Consider the following 26,829-nt stretch of genomic DNA (forward strand, 5'->3'; position numbering starts at 1 on the left):
GTATAATATACTGTTTTCAATTGATTTAAATGTTTGGCTGAGGAAAGATATGCCAGCCTTAACCTTGGTCTGCAGCAAAAGTTACTGGCCATAGAGATGTCATTGAAATCTCTCTCACAATCACAGAACAGCTTCTTAGGTGGAAATTATACACTATATTAAACTTTAAGTTATGTCACCATGCTAAAGTTTCCAGAAAGTAGGCATGTCATCATATTAGTTTGCCTAGGTTTCTGTGAACAGACACAGCAGGTTCATATCTTAAGCCTTTCAGCTTTGAATTTCATCTTTCTACACTTTGGAGCCCAGACTATAGCGCATGGAAAATGCATAGAGGTCTTGTCAAGGGATGTACTGATGTATGAACACACAAGCAGGTAGCTTAAAGTTCAGCGTGGGAACCTATTTGATCGTACTGCTGCAGCTCTGTGAAGGTCAGTCTCTTGTACCATAGCCTGAGGGTGTAAATTTTGAGTATCAATATAAAGCAAGGGCTTCTCAGATGTACTCACTTTGTCCTGCTGTGTTAGCAGCAAAAAGGTGAGCCCATTACTGAACCATCACCTCTCTGACTGCAATCCTCTGAAATGAATTTAAAGGCCAGATTAAATTTAAATCATTTTAGGGCCACATTAATTCAGCACTGTAGTACAAAATCAAAGTAATACTGCTATACTGTAGTACAGTATTACTGTAGTAAAACTTCAAAGCAATAGTGACTGACTAAAACAACATGAAACAGCACCAACTCTTTCTAAAAATCATCCTTCACACCAATTCCTACCTTTTGGTAGTGTTTCTGGCAGCAAGGAACCGGTCGCCTTTATGACGAGACTATAAGGTTTCAGGTGGCAGCTGACTAGCTTATCTACCCATTCTGGCATCTTTAGTAGTGGGAGTCAGGAAGATTGCCCTGCCCGACAGTAATGGCTCAAGTTTCCCATTATTACTTCAATAAATTTAAAGTAAGGCCTATAGCAGCAAGACCATGCAAGAATTTCCTGGTTCTACTCATTGCAGCAATGAGGCAAGGGAAATGACCATTAGCACTTCTTTCTAGAAATCAATCAGTCTCTGAAAACCAGTGTGCATTAGACTCAGAAGAGCCCCTCCAAAAGATGTCAACAAGCAAAGAAAGTTGAGGTGGGTGTGTTGAAGGTCCAGCTGGGCATTCATGATTCATGGCATGTTTGATTAGCTTTGCTTTTGGGCCACCATTTCCCAAAAGAGTCTCTATATTGGGTAGTATTCATTCTATATGTTGGCTTGTAGACTCTGTATATTCTATTTCACTTCACATTGCCTAGGTTGTGGGATTTAGACTGGTTCTAATTCTCTGATTGAGACGCAAAAGGGAGGACATTGTGGTAAACCCTAGGATACACCCATACTGCAGGTGTCATTGTAACAGATCGTTCAGGTATGCCTGTCTTTAATTCAACTAGGTGGATATCAATATCAGGAAAGACATGACAGCATGGACTTAGGGGTGTGCTGATTAAGTAACTAGGGTTCATGGCAGGATTTGTGCAGCCCACTCTTGGAGCCCACAGTACCTTTACCACTATCATCACTAGAGTTTGCTAGATTTGATCTTGGTTGTGGTATACCTGCATTTTTTGTAATGGTGCCTTAGTCCTAGAAGTCTGAGGCTTTGGATTCTATCTCTGGCTTTGAAAAAAACTTCATTTGTGACATCAACCACTTCTATTAGACACAGCTCATTATAATCCAGCCTCCCTTTTTACATGTAGATTTCAAGGGCAAATCAGTTCCAATAAATCTCCAATGCATATTACATGCATTAACGTGCATGTGTTAGAAGCACTGACAAGAAACAGAATCACATTTTTATGGGAAAATAGTCACTTATTTCTACGGAGATAAAGGTTGAAAAGTATAGTAGAATGAGCAGTTTAGGAGTATAGCTGAAAAATTTGAGATAAACAATTGGCATTTGATAGGTCCATATCAGATGCTCCTCCATGGTACCAGCTCATATTTAGTTCTCTTTGGTTCAGAAGTAATGCAGTTGAAAACATGTTTCTAAAATGATTCAGTTGATTCTGATGTTACTTGTGTTCTTTTCCTTTTTGATATGACAATTACCCTTTCAAACCTGGTCGCTTACTATTGCACGCCATCGTAAATTAGTAACATTGCTGACGAGTTAACACAGAGTGAATGGATTTAGGTCTTGTTGGATCACTAGGGGCAACAGAGTACACTCCAGAGCTGAGAGAACTAATTTAATGTAGATATACTGCTTCCTGTCAAAAAAATGCTTAAGCATCCTTTGTTGATACAGGTGTATGGAAAAAAAATGTGGCGAGAGGACAATTTGAATGAGAGCTTTGTCACTAGCAAACTGCCATCCTTTAAATATTTTGGATAATAGGTTTTTAGCCTGTAAAACTTACAGAGGAATCTAACTGGTCCATGTTGACTGAGAAGTCATAAATACCATGCATCTACACTATTTGTATAATCCACTGACTTTTCCCCGCCTTAGCTATATCATATACTTCCATACATAACAGAGGAAAAAGTGGCTGGAAAAATTCAACACAATTATTCCTGCTCGCATGGGGAAAGGAAGACACTTATATAGAAAGACAGAGTTGATTTCTTTGATCTGAAAATGCTCAACCAAAATAGAGCCAAGCCCTGAAACAAGACACTTCACATAGGGCTACATGAAAGATGATTTCCTTATTACACAGGCAGCAGCTGGTATGAAAGAGAATCCTAGAGACGCTTGTAACCTGCAGTGGTGAAAGATTCTTATAGAGCTAGCCTGAAATCCTATTTGGTGCCTGGTTTATCTCTGTGCTTTATTTCTGTTCTAGTTTAAAGGAAGCTCCCTGTTCTAGTTTAAAGGAACCCCACTGTTCTAGTTTAAAGGAAGCTCCCTCTATTCACTTTCATTTAATAGAAATGGGCCAAACAAAGTTTTTGGGGGAAAGGAAGTACTCTGATTTTTGTTTAAATAACTTGCATGGTCTGTTTGGTTGTACTTGTCTTTAAAAATTGCCAGAGAGTCTGTATATGACTTTGGGATATTAATAGACTGCCTTCTCCTGATCTTCATGTCTCATTAAATGAATTTTTCCATGCTAGGAGTACTATCAGCTAACATATCCTTTAAAATTAATGTTTCTTGGTATGTTATACTGGAGGTTTCATAAAAGGTTCATGGTTCTTTTTTATTTTACAGCTCTGGCTAGAAATATTCAACATTAAAATAACTTCACTGGAAATCGATAGCAATTCCTACATTGCTAATAAAGAAATGAGTCTCTTCAAACTTCAAGGGCAGGCTGTGGAATGTTTAAAATAGGTATTATTTCATAACGTATTTTAAATAAATATAATTCCATAATGGTACTCAGGTAAGCCCACAAACCAGATACAGTTTATAAAGTAAAATCCTCCTTTATGTTATTTTCCTCTTGGGAATAATTAATTTTATAAACCCAGTTTATTATAGTATAAGGAGTTCTTTACTTCAGTGGACATTTGGAACCATCACCTAATGTACATAAAGCATATGCTTTTCATTTATTTTTACATTGCAGCCTTAGGTCACTTCCCTAAACCACATCCTTGGCTGCTAGAAGGCATGCGATTTTCTCATAAGCCTCTACCTTTGCTTTCTACCCTGAAATATTTTTCTCTGTCTTTATTTTAATCCTTAGATTTTGTAGTCAGACTGGTCTAAGGATTAAAGTAAAGGTGATTAATATGAATCACCTTGTAGGACTTGGAGACCATTTTTGGCAGAGCTTGTCCCATCTTTGGACTGGTGACTCTCTCTTTATCTCATTCTACACTGTGAAAAGTTTTCTAAACCAAAAAACAAATTACTAACCACTTATTTTCTCTCACAATGGAAGATTTCAGTGATGTCTTGACAACATTTTGTCAAGAAACTCCCTCAAAGTTCCAGCTCTGTCTATGACATTACCCAAGGGCCCCTCTACATGTGCAGGTAAAGGCGCTATGGGATCTAATGTGCGATCCACACAATCACGCCTCCTGCCATGCTATATGTGCATGGTAGGAGGCATAACGGTGAGATCGTGCATTAGATTCCACTGTACCTTATTGCTGTTGCTGGAGAAGCCTCATCCCAGGCTCCCCCTGCACTGGCAAGAAGCAAGTGAGGGGCTGATGGGCTGTCACAAACTCCCAGCCTCAGGCCATACATGAAACCCCCCAGGGCTGGCTGATAATAGCTGTTGAAGTCTCCCAGCATTGGGGGTGCGTGAAACTCCTGGGGCTGGGAGATTGCAGCTGTGCCTGTAGCTGCTGAGATTCAACTGGGAATGCATGTTTCAGGGATCCACAGCTGTGGGACTCTGGGTCCCAACAGGTGCGGGATGCTTCTAGGACTCAGAGTCCACAGCTGCTGGGGCTGAGAGTCCCCTCAGTTGTGGGACTCCCAGCCCCAGCTGGGCAAGGTGCACTCCTGTGGCTGGAAGCTCAGTCAGCTGATGGGGCTCCAAGCCATGTGGAGATCCTGTTATACATCCAAATTAAAGATGGATAACAACCAGCTATAAAGTTAATACACATTTTTGAGGTCTAACTTTATAGCTGGTTGGAGGTTTTTATGGCATCATAGCTACTTTGCATGTGTAGCTGGTCTCTCTAATTAACCAGTTAATTGTGTGATACCTGTAATGTGTAGAGGGTTAAGTGAAAGGCCCTTCCCTTAATTTTTTTTTTTTTTTTAACAGCTACATTCAAACCAATATTCTTTCCTCTGGACTACTCTAATTCCCATGAAACCAGTATTTAGTCACTATGTCCCAAAGTAATACTATGTTTTCTTGAATACCATGCCCCCCTCCAAAGAAGACATGCACCTTGTTTTGGGGAAGGCAGAATGAAGGAAAATAGATTTTTCCAGAGTTATGGCTGTGTAGAGCAGAGACAGGGACAAATCTTCAGCTCTCTTGCCCAATCTCTCCTGTTCAGGCAAAAGGTGAAACCCTAGATGCTGTTGAAGGCTCTCCATGGGTGGATCTACAATCCTGAAAAGAGCTAAAAAGTCTGCAAAGTTGAAATAGGAGAAGAGGCATCAGGAGTAGCTAGCATACAGAAAAATTACCAAAAGAAATTCTAGCTTGATTAGTGGAACAGCAAGACTATCAAAAAGGAGAGAGACTCATTAATGCCTATGAAGTGACTAACAGTAAATCACTAAGTCAATTGACTCCCTCATCTGCCTGAACAGAAATGCCATTGCTGCTGCCAGGTTTTGGTGCAGGAATCAAAGCAGGGTGTTTCTATTTCAGGAGAAACAAATCCGCTTTTCCACTTAAGACATCACAATTTTGAGGTACTGACTTTTGAGGGAAAGGTGTGTGTGGCATGCAATAGAACACAGCAATCCTATTCCCAAGTCCATCATTAACTCTACTTCTCTTGACACACCATGTTTTTCTGTACCCAATATCATATGGATGCTACAATAGGAACACTGCCAACATAACAGTCATTTTTGTAGCAATAACAAAAATGTAGCAGTGGCAGAATAATTTTCTTATAGCCTTTGGCTCTGAGATGGATTAAATGGAGATATAATCACTTGTGGTACTAAATTCTGGAGTGAAACTGCTTTAGTTCTTGTGGTAGGTAGGTCTCCACTGGCTGCTTGAAGCCTCCAACCTATTGTGGTGAAGTCAGAAGGGAGGAAAAGAATCTCCCCAAGGTGTTGCGTGAGTTTGCTAGAAAAGTAGATCTCAGCTTGATGGTTTTAAAGGAGTAGAAGGGACAGCCAGTTTACCTTGCGTAATGCTTGGGCCAGGGAAGGTAAGTTTCTGGCTTGTTCTAATACCACCTCTTGAAATTCTTATATGGACGTAGATTGACATATGAGAGTAGAGAGAAAATAAAATACAGGTAGATCTGACTGACATGCGTCTAGGTGTCCAGGTTTTAGAAGCAAATACTGACAACAGAATTTCTGCTTTCATTTTTAATAAATAGTTTATCATCCTCTTGATTTGTCAAGAAAAAAGCTGAAAAAAATTTTCAACTATAACCCTAATGCTGATGTATGTGTCGGAGTCTACATGCAGTGAAAATAGATTCGAGAAATATATCCCACCCCAAACATCCCAAAGGGCAGGAAGACAAGAGTGACAGGATGTGGCTATGGAGGTCTCACATCATAGCTGTGTCTAGTCCTCAATTTTCCATAACTCAAGGCCTAGATACTGGCAAGGATAGATTAACAAGAAGCAGCCATTTCCCCTTTTTCCCTTGTATGTTCCTGGAGAGTCTGGAGAGTGGAATGAAGTAACAGAGGCATCACAAGCTCTTTCAGTGTCTGGGGCAGAGGTAGGGAGGAGTTGGGAATTATGCTGACCACTAGAGAGTGGTAAGAGAAGGAGATGAGTCTTACCTGGGCAGTGTCTGTTACTACTGTAGCTGCTGCTTGGGCTGCTACTGCTGAGGGACAGGCAGTGGCACAGGTTTCCTGGGGTCATTCCTATTGTCATGGATTGGGGCCTAGGGGCAGCCGTGATCCCTCTAGCACCCCCTACCATGTCAAGTAGGCGATCCAGCAACCTCTTTTCTTGCCTGCCACGTCTTGTTGGTATATGGTTCTAGAAGGAAGGCTGCCTCTTGTCGCCCTGGACACCATGCTATGCTTACGCTGTCCCCCGTTCCGTATGGTGTGACCTGGCGCACCCCAGCCTTATGGGCTATGCGTGCCTCCTACCTCCCCTTTAGCACACCCCAAGCCTCACAGCTCTTCCAGACGTCGTCAGGTCCTTTTCTTTTCTGCGCCCTGCTCGGTGCCCCTGGGCTTGTCACGCACCTGGTGCCCCTCTATCTGTTAGCCCACTCGGGCTTACTGGCAGTACTCTTCCCAGTTGGGCTCAGGCGGCCTGAGCCTCACCTGGCCTCTTTGACCCTTCGGAGTCCCCACCACTGTGGAGCCCCTCTGGGATCCTTTCCAGTCCGCATCCCGACTGGAGTTTCTATCAATTCCCAGTTGGGCTCAGGCGGCCTGAGCCTTACCTGGCTCCTTTGACCATTTGGGGTCCCCACCAGTGTGGAGCCCCTCTGGGATCCTTCTCAGTCCACACCCCTCCTGGGGTTTCTATCAATAGTATACGCCCCCTCCTGGGGCTTCGCTCAATACTTGCCCTCACCAGGGCTTCTCTCTGTGCCCGCCCTCTCGTGGGGCTTCCCTTAAGTACACACCCACTCCTGGGGCTTCTCTCTGCCCTCCCCAGGCTCTCTGTAATCACGGACTCGCCCTCTCCGGGCTCGTCTCTGTAGTAGCACCCACCCTGGGCTTCTCTTCATGTGGCTTTCCCCTTGGAGCCTAACATGAGCTCCTGCAGGCTTCTCACTGGTGCTCCTTGCCAGTGGGGCTCAGGTGGCCCCAGCCGTGCCTGGCCCCAAAATCCTCTTTGCCCTTTTCAAGGCTGGGGTCTTGCATCCCAACTACGGTGCCCTCACTGGCACTGTGCCCCTCCCCAGGGCTGGGGTAGTACACCCCGCAATGTAGCACCACACTCCGGTGCTGGGAGCACCCCCACTCTACTGGGGTGCTCCTAAATGAGGCCTTCTCCATCCCCTTATAGCCTCACCCGGTCCTCCGGTGTAACAGTAACCAAACAGAACCATAAGCCAAACGGCTGTAACACAACAACAAGCCTCCAGGCTATAATATGGGATCTAAGCTCACTTGGCTCTCCTAGCAATGGCCTCCCAGTCAGGGTTCTCTCCACCCTTACCATGGTGCAGCCCCTTGTGTGCTCAGGCCGCACCGCTCGTCTCTGCTCTGCTCAGCTCTCCTGCAGAGCTCCTGCACCTCAGGCTGCCAGACAGGAACTGCTGACTAGGCTCCGGCCTGGGCTGTTTATAAAGGCCCAGCCCTGCCCCCTTCTGGTCACCTGATCAGCAGGGTTGCCCCAGCAACCATCACCTGAGCTGCCCTTGTGATGGGCAGCTGCCCTTATTCCTTCCTAGGAACAGGGCACCTGCATGACCCTGTGACACCTATTGCCCATTTGCCCCCCATTCTGGGTACACAGCTGTACCTCCCATGGCAAAGCCTCCTGGGGAGGGGGAAGCAGGGCTTCATTTCATATTCACTACTGGGCATGGGGCCAAGCCAGCCTGGTTCCTATGGCTGGGTTGCACAGTGCTGTGCCTGTTGTGGCAAAGACTCCTGAGGGTGTCAGTGTCCCTCTAAGTTGGCACCTGGGGCTAGTTTCCCACTTACACTCTGACCCCCCCACCTCCCCTGTTATGCTGCTGTGAAGTAGACAGGAGTATATGGTATCTACATATATTTTCATACCTCCTAGGAGACCTCTTCTAATGGGGAAACTAGGAGAGCCCAAACCAAGCCGAAGAAAAGGCTGAGAAAGACCCAGACTTTTGAGTAGACCTATCAACCCTCTAATTGTCTCCTCCCAGCCCTAATATGATGTGCTCTTGTCCACCATTACCTAACAACTATCTATAGGACTGGACTTAGGACAGTGGGTAGGGGCAAGGATATGTTACCTGTTGCAGAAGAACTCAGATATAACTCAATTTTATCTAAGTAGTATATGAAAGTGGAAGGTAAGATCTTTATATTTTGTCACGCACACAGCACTATGCAATCCCATGGTACGGCAGGACCATAAAACAGTTGCTTTCAGCTCTAACACTGGGTTTATATTACTGTTGCATGACTAAGATGAGAAAAAAAAGAGAGAGATGAAATTTTCATTGCATGAAGCCAAATTCATCTGAGTTAATGAGAAGTTTATAGCCTACCGGTTCTCTAGCCAATTTTTTTTTTGCAGGGAGGGGGAGGGGTTAGCTCTGATAGTCTTGGCTTTCACCTCCTGCATCTTTTTTGACTCTCCTGCCACGTCTTGATGATTGTAGATGTTATTAGTTGGGAGGTAGTATCTACCACAGTAGGCTGCCGGCAAACCTTAACCCATTTTGTCTGTGGTCTCGCCTTTTCGTTGCCTCTTTTAATGATGCAAGGGATTTTGTGCAACACTAAAACCACGCTCTGTCATAAGTAAGCAACTCCTTTTATTGTCCTTTGAGTGTTGTTACACTCTTGACCATTACCAAAAAAAAGTTGTTTTTTTTTTACGTTTTTAGAGACGCTTTCGAAGTGTTCTTATCTTCATTGATGCCCTGTTTGGTCTGTTTACCTTTCAAAGCCGAACCAGGGATTGACTTGAAATCTCCGCCTTTAACTTTCAGGTAAGTAAAAGAAATTCTTTTTGTTTTGTTTTGTCCACAAGCCCTCAGTGGGGATAGTCAACAATTAAAAATCCAAAAATCAAAGGTAAGGTTTCCTTATGTTTTCGTCATACTCCTCTCTCTCTCTTCTCTCACTGTCTTGTTATTTTTTTTTCCCAAGGGATCCGCTCCCGTTTCCGCTTCTTGCAGTTTCTCCGCTTCCCCTCCTGGATGATCCTTCCCTTGCTCGGGATACACTTGCCGCTTTTCTTCATCCAGCCCTTTCTCTTTTGCTTGACCGATGTCCCAGCTCGCCCTGTCCCTGTGGTCTTTTTCTTGTTCTTCTGCTTTGAGGAGACTCCGCCCCTTTTTCCTCACTTCTTCCTGCCATGCAGCTCTCTCCCATGGCTCGTTTATAAGCAGGAACCAGCAGTTTTTAAACGCTGCTCTCCCGGTGTGATTGATTTCTCCGCACTGGCGTCATCCTGTGCCGGTATTTCTTCACACCTACCAGTCCTCTTTTCTCCCCACAGTCAGTAGTTTTAGCTATACATGATCTTGAATACAGAATTATTTTTCAGATGGAAATTGTGGAATCCAACAATAATTGTGAAAATAATGAAACCATTTGCAAAAATGTTCATTGTAAGAGAATACATACTTTTTTTTTGGTATGCGATAAGAAGAATCTACACTTGTGTAACCCGGTCACCTGATGAATAACCTCGGGGAAAAAAATAATTCCTTTTTTTTGGAGCATGCAGCTTTTATAGATTTGTTCAGAAGTCAAAAAGTGAACAATTTTGATTTTACCTATTAGCACTATTACCGTCAAAATGCACCATTTCATATTTTACTAATATATTCCTGGAACATGCAATATAAGTCCTTCCACACTTGGATGATGAATAACATAGAAATCCCATACTTGGATGATAAATAACATAGAAATGCCAATAAATACATATATAGAGTAGTTTTATATTCTAATAATCTACTCATGAAGTTTTAAATCCTCTCTGCCTTATAAGCTAAAAGTTCATTAATCAAATCACCCAATTAATTCACTGCTCTAGATCATGTCACTGCTAAAGATGAAAGCTAAGCTTGAACTGCAAGCTTTTTTTCACTGTGTTTTTTAAATGAAAATATGCAGCAAGATTCCCCTTGACATCAAAAGCAGATATATCTGCCAAAGCCACGAGTGGCTTGATACCCACATTCAGCCAGAGGAGAGCCAGATGCTTATCAGATGGGTGTTATATTGGTTTCCCTGCAGTAAACAGAAATTTTTGTACAGTTTTCATGGTTGGTCATGGTAAGTGGCTGCCAGTATTAAATGTCCACGATAAATGAAAATCCTTCTAGCACATACATTTTATAGTAGTAAAATATGAAATGGTACATTTTGACAATAACAGTGCTAAAAGATAAAAAGTAAAATCAAAATTGTTCACTTTTTTCCTATAAAAGCTGCACGCACACAGACCTATACTTGATATGCATTTACAGTAATATTAAACAATGGAGCATAAATTCAATAGCACACACTTTGAGTGTAGTGCATAACTACTATCTTTAATAGCAAATACTTAGAACAGATGGTTGTTTAAGACTACAATATAATCTTCTGATAAAGAACACAAGGTAATCTGCCCTGTGGTGTCTTATTTCTCTTCTGGGATGCTGCAGAATAATAAAAATCATGCATCTTCCAGGTTTAAGGAATTCTGTAGGTTCAAGGCATGCTTCTCTGTAGGGTAAGATACCAGTAGCTCATTATTAATCCTTTTTAGTGGCATTTCAGAGGCTTTATTTGATGATCTGTTTGCAATTAGACCCATATGCTCATTCCTAATACACTTTCCCTAAAGTATGAATGGAACCAATCTACTAAAGCCCTTGTGGAACTGCTTAAAGAAAGGAGAGGGATTATTCAGAGCATCCAAGGCAGGGTTCCTTCTGTCACTTTCCACCATTCCCACTTGTTGACATTGAAGCAGATATCCATGACTACCTGTAGGAATGCTGCTGGCATATAATGAAGCCACAGTTACAATCGTAAACGTATCCACAGTTACAACCTTAACTGTACATAGTCAAAATCTTTGTGATGCATGAGGGAGATAGTTTATGATGTGAAAAGTTTTGCAGAAATGAACATTTATGCACTTTTAGGATAAATATTGGCATAGTAAGGGAAATATTATACAGTGATGAGGGCATATAAGGTAGCATAAACATTTACAAAGACTGTGTGGCAAACTTCCTGAAGTATATTTCCTCAATTTTAATTTCTCACATCGCATTTTGAAAAAAAGCTAAGTGGTAAAGCTGACCAGCTTTGGCAGCCAAACTCCCATTATAAATTTTCAAAACATCTTAGGTTCAGGAAATTCTGGGTTGGGTTGTTTTAAGACACTGTATTAACAGTGCTTCGGAGAATTTCAGAACTTTGATTTAAGCAGAAGGAAAACTAGACTCCAAATGATCATAAGGAGCGCCCAGGGAAAAACAGGACAGAGCGCAAAAAAATGATCTTGTTCTTTGCATTTTGTTAAAGTGAACCAACATTAAATGAACTTCTTTCCAAGTTAGGTAATTTAATCTTGGTTTAAGTTAAACCATATATTTCTTCTTGTAGTATTTGAGAGTTATTTTCCAGTCCGAAGTATAGGGTTCCAACGTATTTGGTATTTATGCTGAGCAGCAGCAACATGTTCACACCTAAATATCTTTCAGTACTTGTCAAAGATTTCAGAAGGCTGGCCAGACAAAATTACAACTTGGTAATGCTTTCAAACCACTGTGAGGAGGAGCACCCTCCTCCCCCACAGAAATACAGGAAGGTGAAAAATGTGGAGCGTATGCTGCTGTCACTCATAAATGAGGGCTTAAGCCTCAATTGGTATAAATCAGCATAACTCCAGGCTCTTCATTTCAATTGAACTATGCTGATTTATGAGATAAAGACCTAGGTTTAAAACAAAAACAAAAAAATGTTTCTAGCATTGTGGAATGCTTATTGCTGTGCTGTGCAGATCAGCTGGAAAAAAATCCCCAGGCCATAATCTAAGTTTGTATAACCCAAACTCAGTGCATACTAACCAAGGACCTGACACTCCCAATTTTAATTGGAACAGGGCTGTATGCATATCTCCTTTCTCCTCTGTCCCGAACAACTGTTCCAGAAAGTGAAGAATGCTTCATTTTCCTCTCTCCACAGAAATCATTAGAAAAAATCTATTTAGAAAAACCCTACCCCTATAACAAAATGAAAAACCTAGGAATGCTGTTTAAGTTGATTTAAAATACTTTATAAGAAGGATTAGTGCAATATTAACCTCATACACTGTTAAACATAAGATGTTGAAGACTGAAATAATTTTTCACAAATAATATTATTAGCATTCAGCAAGAAAAAGAATTTAGTTTTTAGATGGCTTTGTGAGATTTACTTGCTTTTATTTGGCTTGTTTTTCCTTTTCCTTATCTTCTTCTTAATACATTTTAGGCATAACTACATTTCGAATATATCTGAATTTTGTATCTTCATAAGGTAACTTCTTTGCAAGTCAATTGAATTTTTTCCTGAATTTTCTAATGTTGATATTTTGCTAATCAAATTGCACAAAACTTCTTCCAAAATATATTTTTATATTATAATTAGGTTGGTTTCATTGTTCACACTATGCCTGTCCCTGCGTATAAAACTGAGCGATCTGTTTCTATTTAGTTTTGCTTTCTTGTTCTTGCCTTATGTTAGCACAGCAGGTCTGTGTCTGGGTGGTACGCTTTGTAAGGGAATATTTATAATTAAAAATATCTTTACAATGACATAATTACAAAAATCCCAGCAACATTTCTTCTGCAAAGGGGTTTTGTTAAAGAATAAAGAAGATTACAAAACACATTCACTGTACATGGAAATATGGTCTTAAATCTATCTGATGACAAAATATTTGACTATGGAAACCTTTTAGTCACAGCAGTTTCTTTCATTGCAGACATTCTTATAAGATCAGTCACTAGAATAATAAGTCATGCTGTGAACAGTAATTCACAGGGCTGCTCCTTATATTTGTTTAAACACTGTGTCCCTGAAAGCACTGAGGGCTGGGACAATAGCATGGCCACATACTTATGGAAGGGTTTGCTTTGAAAATCAGTAGGTTTTTTTTTCTCAGTAGTGAAGCCTTTACAGAATGCCTTCCCTTTAGCAAACTTCACTTGCAGGATACTTACCTGAAAGTTGCCAAAGCAGCTTCCTCCAGGTAAGGTGACATAACTCACAAATGGAGGACCGGGAGAGCTCAGGGACTCGTACACCACTGTGCCTTCATTTGGAAATACAGCTTTCTGCTTCTGTTTACTCTCCCAGAATTCCTGCAGTATTACCACAGCGTTCACTATAAAAACCCAAAAAAACAAACAAACACAAAAATATATTGGATAGAGTACATGCATTATATTTTGACTTGTAATTCTTTTTGCCAAGAAACGTCTAAAGATAGACTGGTGAGTTGGAGATTCAATCAAAGCCATCATCTGCATAACAACCCCTATCCTCTCATGATCCCAATGCCTTTCAACTTTGCCTGGGCCTGTACTGGATAGGAAACCCCCAAAGAACATAAGGTACTTCATGAATTAAGGCTGATCATGCACTGCATGGCTTTCTTCCCTCAAGTCAAGAGTCTAATATGATATTACTATGGGCTTGAATGTCTACACAAGACCCTCTGCTGCTATACTTATGTTGGGTTAGTTATGATAGTAGAGCTCACGGGGATAGATGCAGTGTATACCAACAAAAGGTTTTATGTGGCTGTAGCAAAGCTGTGTCACACTAGTGGTATTGTCAGTATAGTTTGTCAGCAGCAAGGTGTGATCTTTTCATACCCCTAACCAATTATTATTCTGGCTAAACTTTGTGGTAAACCTCAAACTGCTTTCCTGTGTTTCAAAAGAAAGGCAAGCTCTTACATTTTTTAAAAACCTGTCACCAGGATAATTATTGTCGCTGCACTTGACAGCGCAGGAGAAGTGGGTAGATTTTGATGGTATGTGAAGTGATGGGTTTGCATCATGCTTTGTGAACTGGTCAGGATGGAAAATAATGTATATTATGGCAGTAATAGCAGCAAGATACCAGGACCATGAATGCACTTTAAATCAGAAGTACAAACTAGGATCACTTATAGTTATTCCTGCACTGAGAAGCTTAGTGGGGGTTAGGATTACAAAGGCTCCTAACAGATTTAGGGTCTCTGTTCAAACTGAAAAATGAATAGGAGTTGTGTGCATAATTCCTTTAAAGGCCCTTTGAGAAAACCAGCCAGAAAAATTAGGTCTGATATTTCCTGGCACTTAGTTATCACTGTAGGTACAAATACCTTTTTAAACACTGTTGGAGATATTGCTAACTCTTATTTTAGGCTTGGCTTCTTTCAAATATGACAATCTACTGCTTTAAAGCAGTCTTACATGAAGTCTGTAAAAGTGCAAGATGCTATCAGTACTAATCCCTTTCCTAGGGTTATTTGTCTGAGAAATATAAAGCATATGAAAAATAAGAGAACATGTTGAACCTTCAGAATGGTATGGATGAAGAAAGAAATCTTTTTGAATAAACTGACATTGAATAAGAACCTGAGGTTTGGCACAAACTGCATAATTTCTGTACTGCAGAAACTGACTTCTACTTTTCTAACCCCTGGCAGACATTAATTTAATTGCATGATTGGAACTGAGGAGTTTTATCCTAGATCCCAAAAACTGTGTTTCCTAACAAATCTGGCATGGCAGGATGTGTAAGTGTTTGGATCCAGGATAAAATTCCTCAGATTCATTGCCCTTCTGCCAGATTTGGGAGGTCCCCGATTCCCAGCTGGCATATACCAGGGCATGGGTAGCTGTGGATCAGTGAACTCTGTGATCGCCAGTTGCACATGTCCTGCACCTTGAAACAACTTGCAGTTGGTTGCACATCTGGACAGGCACTTGGAGATTAGGTTCCTACACCACAGACCTGTCAACCTGGCCTCAGGCTATAGAGTGTGATGGACTTCCCCCTTGCAGGGTCATTTCATAGTTGTTAGGGACTGGAAAGGACCTTACAGATCATTGGGTCCAGCCACTCTGCACTTGAGCAGGAAAGACTGCTGGGGTCTTTAAAGCCACACGGGGGCATTTAAAGTTGGCTTTGGGAACATCTTTGTAGCTGGTTTGGCATTTTATTGCATGCTAAATTGGATGAACATATGGCATGCTATACTTTACTGTACAAGTAATATGTTAACTGTGCAGTAAATGCAACATCTGCCAGGGTCTTAAATTACAGTTTTTATTGCCTTCCCAAGACCTCAAGAAATTATGAAATACTTATTTAGTGACATATCCTATCTGCTGTCGACTTCTGGATTTCAGTACAACAATTCTGAAAAGTCGTGTAACTAGCTGAAATTGGTGACCTGTTACAAGGGTGATTATCTTCTTTTCAGCTTGCTTCAATCTGAAGTGCTGATGAATTTGAGGAGAAAATTAAATTTTTAGACTGGACAACTGCTAACATAATAGACTAAAGAACCTACTATAGTCTAGAATCAAAGAAGACAAGGGTTTTTTTGGGTAAAAGTGATATTTTTTTGCTAGACCAACTAAATAGTTGGAAAAATTGTTCTTTACAAGTTTCAGGCACAAACACCCTTCTTCAGGCATATGGGGAGTCTGTTGGTGTTTGTGTACTCTCCTGGATGGAGTAGAAGTTTAAACCACTATGCAAAATGCAGGTCTGTAAAAATCCAAATGTATGGCAGGAAAGATCAGAGGAGACGGGAGTTTGTAGGTGAGAGACAGGTGGACGGGTGGGTGTGTGTAGGGGGTAGGGAGGGGGGAGGCAGAAAGAGGGGAATGTTGACCTGGTGATAAAATGTAACTGGCAAAATGTAGAGAAGTTACCTGGGGTTATTGAATGGCAGGCAGGTTATAGTGTACCATATATCCAATGTTTATATTTAGTCCATAATTTTATGTATCCTATAGATTTTTTAAGTGAAGCGTGTAGGCTCGTCTGTGAAAGGTGTTTTGTAAATTCCCTTTGAGGATTAGATCTGAGAGAATGGAGAGACAGTGGTTGTCTTGTGAGAAATGTGCACCCACATTTCTAACAAGTGCACCCACATTTCATTCTGGTATGCAGTTGTTGTTGGGTTTCTCTTACATATTTTCCATCTGGGCATATACGGAGGAGAAACCCAGCAACAACTGCATACCAGAATGAACGCATATCAAAAATCTATCAAAGACAAAAATACCCAATTATCTGTGGGTGCCCATTCAAGATCCATAGCAAGGACTGGACTGCACAAATCAGTCCTTCTTCTCTTTTTTTGTGCCATCTGTCCATCCCATCCATTGCCACTTTTATAGCAGGATTGAGACAGTTCAGAATGTATCATTTTTTGTTTTCTGCTGCATTGAACCTTTTGAAGTTAGTTCAGTGCTTGGACATCCTGCAAACACTTCTTACTTAGCTGAAAGTTTCCATTGCAGTTTGACCTGTCTTCATCTGTTTTAAAAATTAATCTGTACAAGAATCTCTAAGTGCACCACAGAGATTCCTGTCATGACCATGGCCTGCCATGCCCTTTCTCACAGCAAAGGCCTGGGAAGATGTGGCTGAGTCCCTTCTTTTCTTGAATGCAATATGAAAATAAACATTTTTACAGCAAGTGAACCTTGTATTGGGCTATTTAAACAGCTAAGCTAATATGACAAGCATCTGGAAAAGGTATATTATTACTATTTATAACCACAATCTGTTAAGCACTCTCCATGACTATAGGCTTGAATCAAAACCTCAAAACAATTTACATTCTAAGGTATCTGAGGCCTGGTATGCACAGAAAGTTTAACTAAAGATGTTAATTTGCACTGAATTAAAGCCATACGCAGTTCTGTGAAGATTCTGAGATATCAGATAAAACTTGATTTATAACATTTTAGCTTGTGTCAGTAGATTTACAGAGAAAAAAAGCTAAAATAGTATAAGTTGTTTTATATAGAAATCCACACACAAAAATAGTACCAGTTTAACTAAACCAATTAAACTAAACCAATGCAAATTCTGTATCTAGACAAATTCTTACAGGATTTATCTATATGAGATGTTTACTGCACAATAGACTATACATCTACATATGCACCTATATTAGGCTGGAATAAACTAATTTACTCCACAGCAGAATAGTACTTGTAATACAAGTACTATCCTGCTATAGACTTTTTTTACTCAGCAGCAGCACACATGTAGATGCTACCTTGGCTTGCTGGAGCATGAGGGTGCATGAGCTGCCTGCCAGATAGCCCCGCACTGAAGCACCCTGGCTTCCTAGGCCAGCCCCTCTGCAGCACATTGAGCTGGGTGGGGGTGGGGGGAAGCAGCCCCAGGCTAGCTGACTGATTCCCTGGGTCCCCTGCCAGCCGGGGCTGCTCTGACCAAGCTGCTGTCCTGGCTCATCTTGGTTATCTGCTAAGTATTGTAAAAGCACGTATGCAAATAAGTAAACATAATTACCGCTGCTGGAACTATATCAAGGAAATTTGCAGTTTATTAAGATCCTCTTACACTAATTCCCATGCAGGAAATTACATTATTTATTTAATGCTCCAGGTGAAGGACTATCAAATCAATTGATATTTATCCCTGTTTCATACTTAACAAGTTTTGCATTCTGCATAGGAATGTAGTGCATCGGCCATGAAAATTTGCTGCTGTCCTGGGTGCACGTGCAAATGACACACCTGAAGCAATAAACTCCAGTACAAAAAGTGCCAGAGTTTATTGTATCACATTAATATACATGTGTATATGCGCTCACAGAGTATTATGCTCTCAAATTCTTTCAAGTATTATTACAAAAGTTTTACTTATTCTGAAAACATATTGTATTTTCTTGTAATAACACCCCAGATTATAATACACACCTTGTTTTTGAAAGGCAAAATGAAGAAGAAAAGATTTTTTTTCCAGAGTTATAGCTGCAAAGAGCAGGGAGAGAGCCTACTATTCTTTCTGCTTAACTAAAGATGAAACCCTAGCTGCTGCTGGAGACTGGCCCTAGTGGTTGAATATGATTTTGAAAAGAGCTAAAGAGTTTCCAGGGCTGGGAAATAGGAGAAGAGAGACCAGGAGCCCCAAGCAGACAAAGTTATCCTAAGACTGGATAGCTTGATTAATGTAGCACCATGATCATTAAAAGCAAAGATGATTGTTAATGCCTGTTTAATGGAGAACAATGAGCCACTAAGTCAATTGACTCTCAGCTGCCTGAAGAGTAAGGTCATTGCTGATGCACTGTGGAGGAGGAATCAAAACAGGGGACTTCTGTCCCAGGCAGAAAATCAGATTTTCTGCTTAACAGGCACATCCTGAATTTGGGAGGCTGATTTTGGGAAAAGCCATGTGTTATATGTAAGGAAATATGGTACATTCCAAAAGCATTTTTTTTTTTATACAGACAACCAGAGTTTTCCAAATGCATTTTACAATATTTTGTGTGTGTGTGTGTGTATGAGTGTGTGTAAATATCTATCTATATCTGTATATATCTATATAGTTATAGCCTTAGTGAAAGCAGTCACAAATGCACATAAATACTGTACTAACTGTTTAAACATTCTTGGCTATTTTACTTTTATTCTGAAAAACAGAAAAGGCAATTGAAAGAAAAATTAATTCAAAATGAGATATAAATTGCAATGCTGTCTAGTACATACTACAGCTTCCAGCTAAAAATAATAGCCAGATTTTTCCTGTTTACAGTCACACAGTGCTCAAAATTTTCATGGCTGATGCACTGCATTCCTATGCAGAATGCAAAACTTGTTAAGCATGAAACGGGGATAAATATCAGTTGATTTGATAGTCCTTCACCTGGAGTATTAAATAAATAATGTAATTTCCTGCATGACAACTAGTGTAAGAGGATCTTAATAAATTGCATATTTCCGTGATACAGTTCCAACAAGGGTAATTATCTTTACATATTTGCATACATGCTTTTACAATACTTAGCAGATAATGCTAAGATGATTGGGAATATATATATATACTTTAATAAATAATATAATATATTTATACTCTGTGTGTGTGCATGTGCATATCTAGCTATATAATCTATATGGATATAGATAGATATGCATGCACTTACATGCACAAACACACACATGCAATATCTGAAGGGCTGCCATAAAGAAGGGAAGAATACTTTTTTTTCTCTCTTGATGCAAAGATTAGGACGCTTCGCTAGTTTGCATTTGTGTGTGTGCATATCTATTTATAGCTATATAGACCTATATAGATATTAGGGCTGTGTGAAGCTTTGGTCACTGATTCAATTTGGCAGAAATTCGGCCCAATTCAGTGGCCAAATCTCCAAATCAGACTCGAATCAGGAGACTCTTTAATCTCTCCAAATCAAATTGGAACCTTCTGAATAGATGATTTGGACATAGACACAGCTTTAAATATTTTTTCTTCATACCTCAAGGTACCAGGCAGCTCGTGAACGCTGTGATATTGGGGCAGATGGAGCATCTCACAGGAGTGCAGGCCCCCCCCCCCCGTGTGCTTGGAAGCAGACCAGAAGCACTTCTGGGTCTGCCAGGGAGCATGCTGGGAGGCCCTCCCATGCCCCTCCTGGCTTGGCAACTGGTGCCTCCTGTGTCTGGGGGGAACCTGGGGTCACCCCATGGCTGATTGCCGAGTTGGGGAAGGGAGTGCAGGGGGGCCCCCCGCATCCTTGGCGGCAGACCCAGAAGTGGATCAGAAGTACTTCTACTTCACTTCTGGGTTCACCTTTGAGCACATGGGGGGCCCACCATGCTCCTGTGGCACACTCCATCCACCCCACCATTGCAACATTCATAAGCCACGCCAGGAACCTCGATGTATATAGAAAAAACATTTAAAGCTGTGTCTATGGCTGAATTGCTGATTCTCTAAATCAGCATTGGATCTTCAGATTTGGATTCAGCTGAATCAAATTGGGACAGCAATCCAAATCAACAAATCAAATCACTGTCCCTGATTTGGGCTGAATCTAAATCCAAATCGAATACTGTCTGTTTCACATACCCCTGTTAGATATAGATATGCGCACACACACACACACACACACACACACACACACACACACACACACACACACACACAATATATGATATTATTTATTGTATATGTATATTCCTCAATCATCTTAGTTATTTGCTAAGTATTGTCAAAGCATGTATGCAAATATGTTAACATAATTACCCCTGCTGGAACTATATCAAGGAAATTTGCAGTTTATTAAAATCCTCTTACACTAGTTGTCATGCAGGAAATTACATTATTTATTTAATGCTCCAGGTGAAGGACTATCAAATCAACTGATATTTATCTCTGTTTCATACTTAACAAGTTTTGCATTCTTCATAGGAATGCAGTGCATCAATCATGAAAGTTTTAAGCACACAGTGTCACTATAAACAGGAGAAATCTGGCTATTATTTTTAGCTGGAAGTTGCAGTATACACTAGACAGCATTGCAATTTATATCTCATTTTGAATTAATTTCTCTTTCAATTGCCTTTTCTAGTTTGCAGAATAAAAGTAAATTGGCCAAGAATGTTTAAACAATTAGTACAGTATTTATGTACATTTGTGACTACTTCCACTAAGGATATAATTACTTATTCGTTAAGAGCTATTACGCTATACCCTGTGACATCACTAAATCAGTTAAACAAACATACAGTCTGAAATCCTGGCTCCATTGAAGTGAGTGCCAAAATTCCCATTAACTTGAACGGGAAGAGATTTCACCCATGTATATTATATATCCATTTCCCTCAGATCTTTTTAAGCTGTTACCAGCATGTAATACAAATATCTAATGTTGTGGGTGTGACAAGTTTACATATCCTTTATCCTTAATTTACCTAATTTACCACAGCCACAGGCCTAGCAGCCCACCATGAATTAGGGCAAAGTTTCTGGAGCTATCCTGCCTTTGAGGCGCCAAACCTGAAATAGCTCAGATTTAAGGAACTAACATTTTGTTCAGTTAAAATTTGTTGTGGTGAAAGGTTTCCAACAAGTCCTAGTAATGAGAAGTGCCATGTGAAAGCAGAGATGTTCGCTTGAAAGGACTGCTTTGATTTACAGTTTGAAAGTTCTTTTCCCTATCGTAAGGTTGCATATAATAAATTGAGGGATGCTGAGACTGTCATATATAACTGTTATGCTTCTCTTCTTCCTCCATCGTAACTCCTTGCTCAGCACAGACCAGGGTTCTGTCTTTTCAGAAAGTTATACCTTAGCCCAATTGTATTTAAAAATCTGACGAATAGGTAATAATACCGTATGTATCCTTGGTACTACTTTTAGTAAGTTTGTGTGTGTGTGTGTATGCATGTGTGCACACTGATAACAATGGATGGTTAAGGGTTCAGAGGGCCAGGCTTCATGGAAGATGGCTGGTGTCCCCTCTGTTTGGTATAAATATGTAGATTCTTTTGTAACTGACCCAAAGAGTGTTTTTGTCAGGTGTTTGGAAAGGTTGCATTATATTCCCAGGTTCAGCTACTGCCATGAGGAATTATGAGGAACTGTACTACACACAAGAAGTCATCACCAACTCCATTACCTACCTTGTGAGCAGAGAGGCAATTAGCTCTGTTAGTCTGAAATACAAGGAGTGGTTGAGAGAATAAACATGTTCAGCTTGCAGCAAAGGTGAATAAGAGGGGGGGTCTTCAAATAGAAAAAATATCTGAAGGGCTGCCATAAAGAAGGGAAATAACACTTTTTCTCTCTTGCTGCAAAGATTAGGACACATAGCAATTGTCTGAAATTGCAGGAAAGCAGGTTTAGAGTGGCTATCAGGAAAAACTTCATTATTAGTACAGTGAAGTGGTGAAATAAACTGCCGAAGGAAGTTGTGGAATCTCATTCATTGGAGATTTTCAAGAAGAGGTTGGGTCAGCATTGGTCAGGGATGATCTAGGAATAACTGTGCCTGGAGTATGGTGGGAAGGGCAACAGTTGGAAGCCCAGGAGAACCCCCCTTCCCTCCACATGCACCACTTGGAGATCGTGAAAACAGCCTTGTAGTCCAGACATAGGTGGAGGGAGAAAAAATTTGTGGGGGCTGAGCACATGCATGCATGTGTGCCCATCCCAGCAGGTAAGTCTGTGGGGGAAGGGGCAAGGGCCATTGGGAGGCAGATCGAGGCCCAGTGCGGGGAGAAGGAGTGGGCCACAGGCAAGAGCAGGGGCTGGGGTGAATGGGGCCTTGGCCAGGCTGAGTGGTGGGACAAGCAGAGGCCTGGGGGCCATGTGCCCCCACCCTGGGCTGTATGTGGGGTGGAGGTGGCTGCCACTGCATGCTGTGCTTTGAGTCCTGCTGCCTTGGGAGCTGTGCAATGCCATGTGCATTCCACCATGGGGCAGGCCGGGGGCATGGAGCAAAGGAGCAAAGTCCAGCGCACAGCGGCAGCTGCCTCCACCCCACACACAGATCGGGGGGACATGTGCCCCCCAGGCCTCCACTTGTCCCACCACCCAGCTCAGCTCAGGCCCCACTCACCCCAGTCCCTGCTCCTGCCTGTGCCCTGTTCCCTCCCTCACTGCTGGGGCCTCAATCTGCCCCCTGCCCCACAGTGGTGAGGGAGGAAGTGGCTGGGGCAGGAGCAGGTGCTGCACAGCCAGGGTGGGATGGGGTGGGGTGAGCAGCTCACCCAGGGGGCACCCAGTGGAGGGAGGGGATGGTGGCTTCTACCACTATGTGCACCCCGGGAGGGCATGGAGGATGTGTCCCCCAGATCTGTGCATGGGGCAGGGCAGGCTGCCACTGTGGGCTGGGGCCAGGAGCAGTTCCAGGCTCTTTCTGGTGCGGGGTGGCAGGACAGGCTGTGCTGCACTCAGGCAGGTGGCAGTGGCACTGGGGAGGGCAGGTTGGAGGAGGAGCTATGACAAATTTGGGGCTAGCTGCAACCCCCCCACCCCCAGCCCCACTCCCAATGCTGCCGGCACTTGCCCCAAGTGCAGCCCAGACCCGTCTCCTGCTGTGAAAAGCCCAATGTTTCCCTGGCCCCAGCCTGCAGTGGCACCCTACCCTTGCCCTGTGCAGACCCAGGGCACACGCCTTGAGTGCCTCCCAGGGTATATGGAGCAGCAGGAGCCGTGTCCCCTGGTTGAGCTGCTCATGGCTCTGATCTGTGCCCTGCCCCGGCTGTGCAGCACATGCCCCAGCCCCAACCCCCTACCTCACCACTGTGTGTGTGCCCCTCCCCACCCCTGCTGAAGCCACTGGAAGTCTTGCCCATCTGCTGTCCCCTACTGGGGGGGGAGGGGCGCTAAGCCCCGTTAGTCCCCCACCTTTCACTGCCTGTGAGTCCAGAGGAGGTAGAAATTGGAGAATGAAGCAGAGTGTCACAACAAGCATGGTTATAAAGGGAGCTGGGACAAGTTTGTGAAGGGGATAGGATGAAAGAAAGAGGAGTTCTGACTCTCCAGGTAGAAGTGATGTGTGGAGCTGTGTTTGTGATTCCTAGGTTGCAGTGCAAAAACCAAAGTGTTTGGTTTTCCCATGCTTCTGGGCTTTGCCTGTTGCTACATCAACTCAGGATAGAAAATTTTCCTTACTTGCTTCTCCAGGTGTAAGGGGTTTTGTTTTTACCTTCTTCAGAAAAGTTGGGTGTTGGCTAATTTTGACAGGGTGTGCTAATGTTCTTGTTGGGCTTTAAAACCAGAGGTTTTGGGATGGAGGGTCTTGCTCCTCTGCTCAGGGTCAGATAAATTACTATATTTAGGATCAAATAGTAATTTTAACCCACGGTCAGATTGTTATGGACTGTATGGTTTTTTGCCTTCCTTTGTAGCAGGGAGCATGGTCCTTTTCCCTACATTTTTCAAGTGTATTTTAACAAACTATTTCCTGTCCTTGCAGTGGCAGGATGTGGACAGTGCCCTTGTCCCCTTGCTTTCCCTGTAGGATGTTTCATAGTTTCATAGTTTGTAGGGTTGGAAGGGACCTGAGCAGATCATCTAGTCCGACCCCCTGCCATGCCAGGAAAGAATACTGGGGTCAAATGACCCCAGGAAGATGTTCATCTAACCTCCTCTTAAAGACCCCCAGGGTAGGAGCCAGCACCACTTCTCTTGGAAGCTGGTTCCAGACCCTAGCCCCCTGACGGTGAAGTAGCGCCTCCTGATATCTAAGGTGGTTAGGGTGCTTTTGATGTTTTGGGCATTGAGCTTGGTAATCATGTAAGAGGGCTGTTGGTGCAATTTTGTTTGGTATAGGCTAGCAAATGTATACAATGAGCTAAACAGAGATCATTATACTATGAGCAGGGGTTGGGCTAGATTACCTCTTGAGTTTCCTTTTAGTCTTACTTTTCTATGATTCTTGTCAGGGATTTGTGACCACAGTATTTAAATTTTGTTTCATATTTCTAGTAACAATGTTAAAGTACACTTATTTTTCAGAAATCCCATCCATTGAAATTTGAAATGATGGGCCATAAACAGGATAATAGACAACAACCACACAAAGAAGTGGCTACTACTGGAAATGGGAAAACCTAAGGCTCATAGCATTGTTCAGAGAAGAGTCATGCAGTCTTGCCAGCAGAGTGGAAAGGAGTCGTAACCCTGACAACATTTCAATGTCAAGAAAGAACAGGATACAAAGAACACACACACGCAAGATAACAGCCTACTTTGTCATTCTTAAAACTTAAAAGGATTTCTAGAAAAAAGGTTGTTTTAACTAACCTTGACAGACAGAGTTAAATGAACACAGAGACAGAGAAAAAATAATAGGAGCTTTTTGAGTTAAAAATATCTAATATGAAATATATTAAAGAAGATTCTTTAGTGAAAGGCTACTAAAGTTGTCTTACATTTCTTAAATCAATCTGTAGCACATAATCAGTAAAACATATCATTTAAACAAAGATCATAAGTTATACGTGCGCCCTCATGCAGCTGTATCCCATTATGGACTGAAACCTAACACACCCATCTTGGAGAAGTTGTTAAAATTGGGTTCAGACTAACAAACTGATATTGTTTAAATCTGTGGAGAAAAGGAACAGCATTTTAGGTGGTAACCACCAGGTTTTGTTAGAAGCTTGGTATTTCAAGTTTTATATATTTTTTCTTCAGCCATTTCACGTATATTTTAAAGGAAAAAATGGTGATGTACAATTATACACAAAGAGCTTTCTGCAAACATTGATACAATTATTGCAAACTTGGATTTGCAGTAACTACACTATCCATTTTTAAATAGTTGTGAATGTGTACTAGTACATAAGAGTGATACCATAAATTTTTGCCTGATGCAAGGTGCTTCAAACAAAAGTGAAGACAAGATCCTCTCTAAAACCCAGCAAAAGAGGAGGAAGAGATAACAATTTCATTGTAATTACTAACTATCAGTTAGAGCTCAAACAATATATTGCAGACGTGTGTGAACAAAAAGGGCCATTTCCTATTTCAAGTATGGCTCTTTGTACTACTCACACAGATGAGGATCCCTTTGGTGAGGGTTTCCCCAGGTAGCTTAGAACCAGGACAATTTCTGGTGCAGATGGGCATGTGGGAATGTTGTAGTAAAATGAGCATTGTTGGAGTGCTGCTTCTCACTACTGATATACAGGACTATCTGATTTAAATTAGAACAGTTTTGAGGCTGCTGAAGAGTAGGTCCCCACCAGATTCTGGGGGCAGAAAGGTGGTGTAAAGTCATCTTTGCTTCTGCTTGTCTGCTGGTTTCTTTGCTGAGTACAACTCTGCCAGCCCCCGTGCTTGGGCTAAAGTTTCCTTGAGGCTTTACTTAGGGCTATGTCACACATTACACTTTGGATGTGTTAACTGCACGTTCAAGCAGTAAAAACATGCTAAGTGCACTTGTATCATAGCATAGTTATGACTTTTTGCAGAAGGAGATTGCAATAAGTAATGTGTATTTAGCTATCGTCGTTGGACTGCTCCACAAAAATAATACAAGCAATTTATGGTCTTTGTGGCATCATCAAGATCCAGTGGCAGGAGTGGATCTCTTGTGCTGAGCTCCCTGTGCCTCCTCTGCCTGCCACCAGTGGCAGAGGCCCAGCATGCTCCAGTGTGCAAGGGGCTGGGCAGTGCTAGGCATGTCAAGGGGAAGGTGCGGGCTCCAGGCATGGGGTTGGTTGTATGTCCTCATGGGTGGATGTGCAAGCTATGGCACCCCATGCTGGGGTGAGTATAGGGGGGGCATGTGGGGAGGGGAACCAGGCACTAACCCTGTCCAGCCTGGGCTCAGATCACAGTGAGCAATATCTTGTGCCTGCTTAGAACATGTTCTGAATTTTAATACAGCATGGTAATGCTTTCTACACTCTCAAATAAAACACATGCTAAGTGTCCAGTGCAACAGGGTCCTCAGGCAGTGTGTTGCTTGCAACAGGGACTGTCTTTTCTGAATATCTGGAAAACACCTAACACAGAGGACTAGAATAAATTTTTTTAAAAATGTCCTGGAGGCTTCTAGTTTAAGTAATGTGCAA

The 26,829-nt window shown here is 41.9% G+C and overlaps 1 protein-coding gene across 3 annotated transcripts in view; it reads right to left on the reverse strand.

The window, feature by feature from the left end:
• LIX1 (limb and CNS expressed 1) overlaps window positions 1–26,829 on the reverse strand; it is a 61,898-nt gene that overhangs the window by 20,810 nt on the left and 14,259 nt on the right. For all 3 annotated transcript variants that reach the window (XM_090038322.1, XM_090038321.1, XM_090038320.1), the window contains exon 2: window positions 13,471–13,634. In XM_090038322.1, the coding sequence (XP_089894448.1) occupies window positions 13,471–13,634 (164 nt within the window). The remainder of the gene's footprint in view (window positions 1–13,470; window positions 13,635–26,829) is intronic.

This window comes from Crocodylus siamensis, chromosome 3 (assembly GCF_052110815.1).
Source record: "Crocodylus siamensis isolate JL-2025a chromosome 3, ASM5211081v1, whole genome shotgun sequence".
Taxonomy (NCBI): domain Eukaryota; kingdom Metazoa; phylum Chordata; order Crocodylia; family Crocodylidae; genus Crocodylus; species Crocodylus siamensis.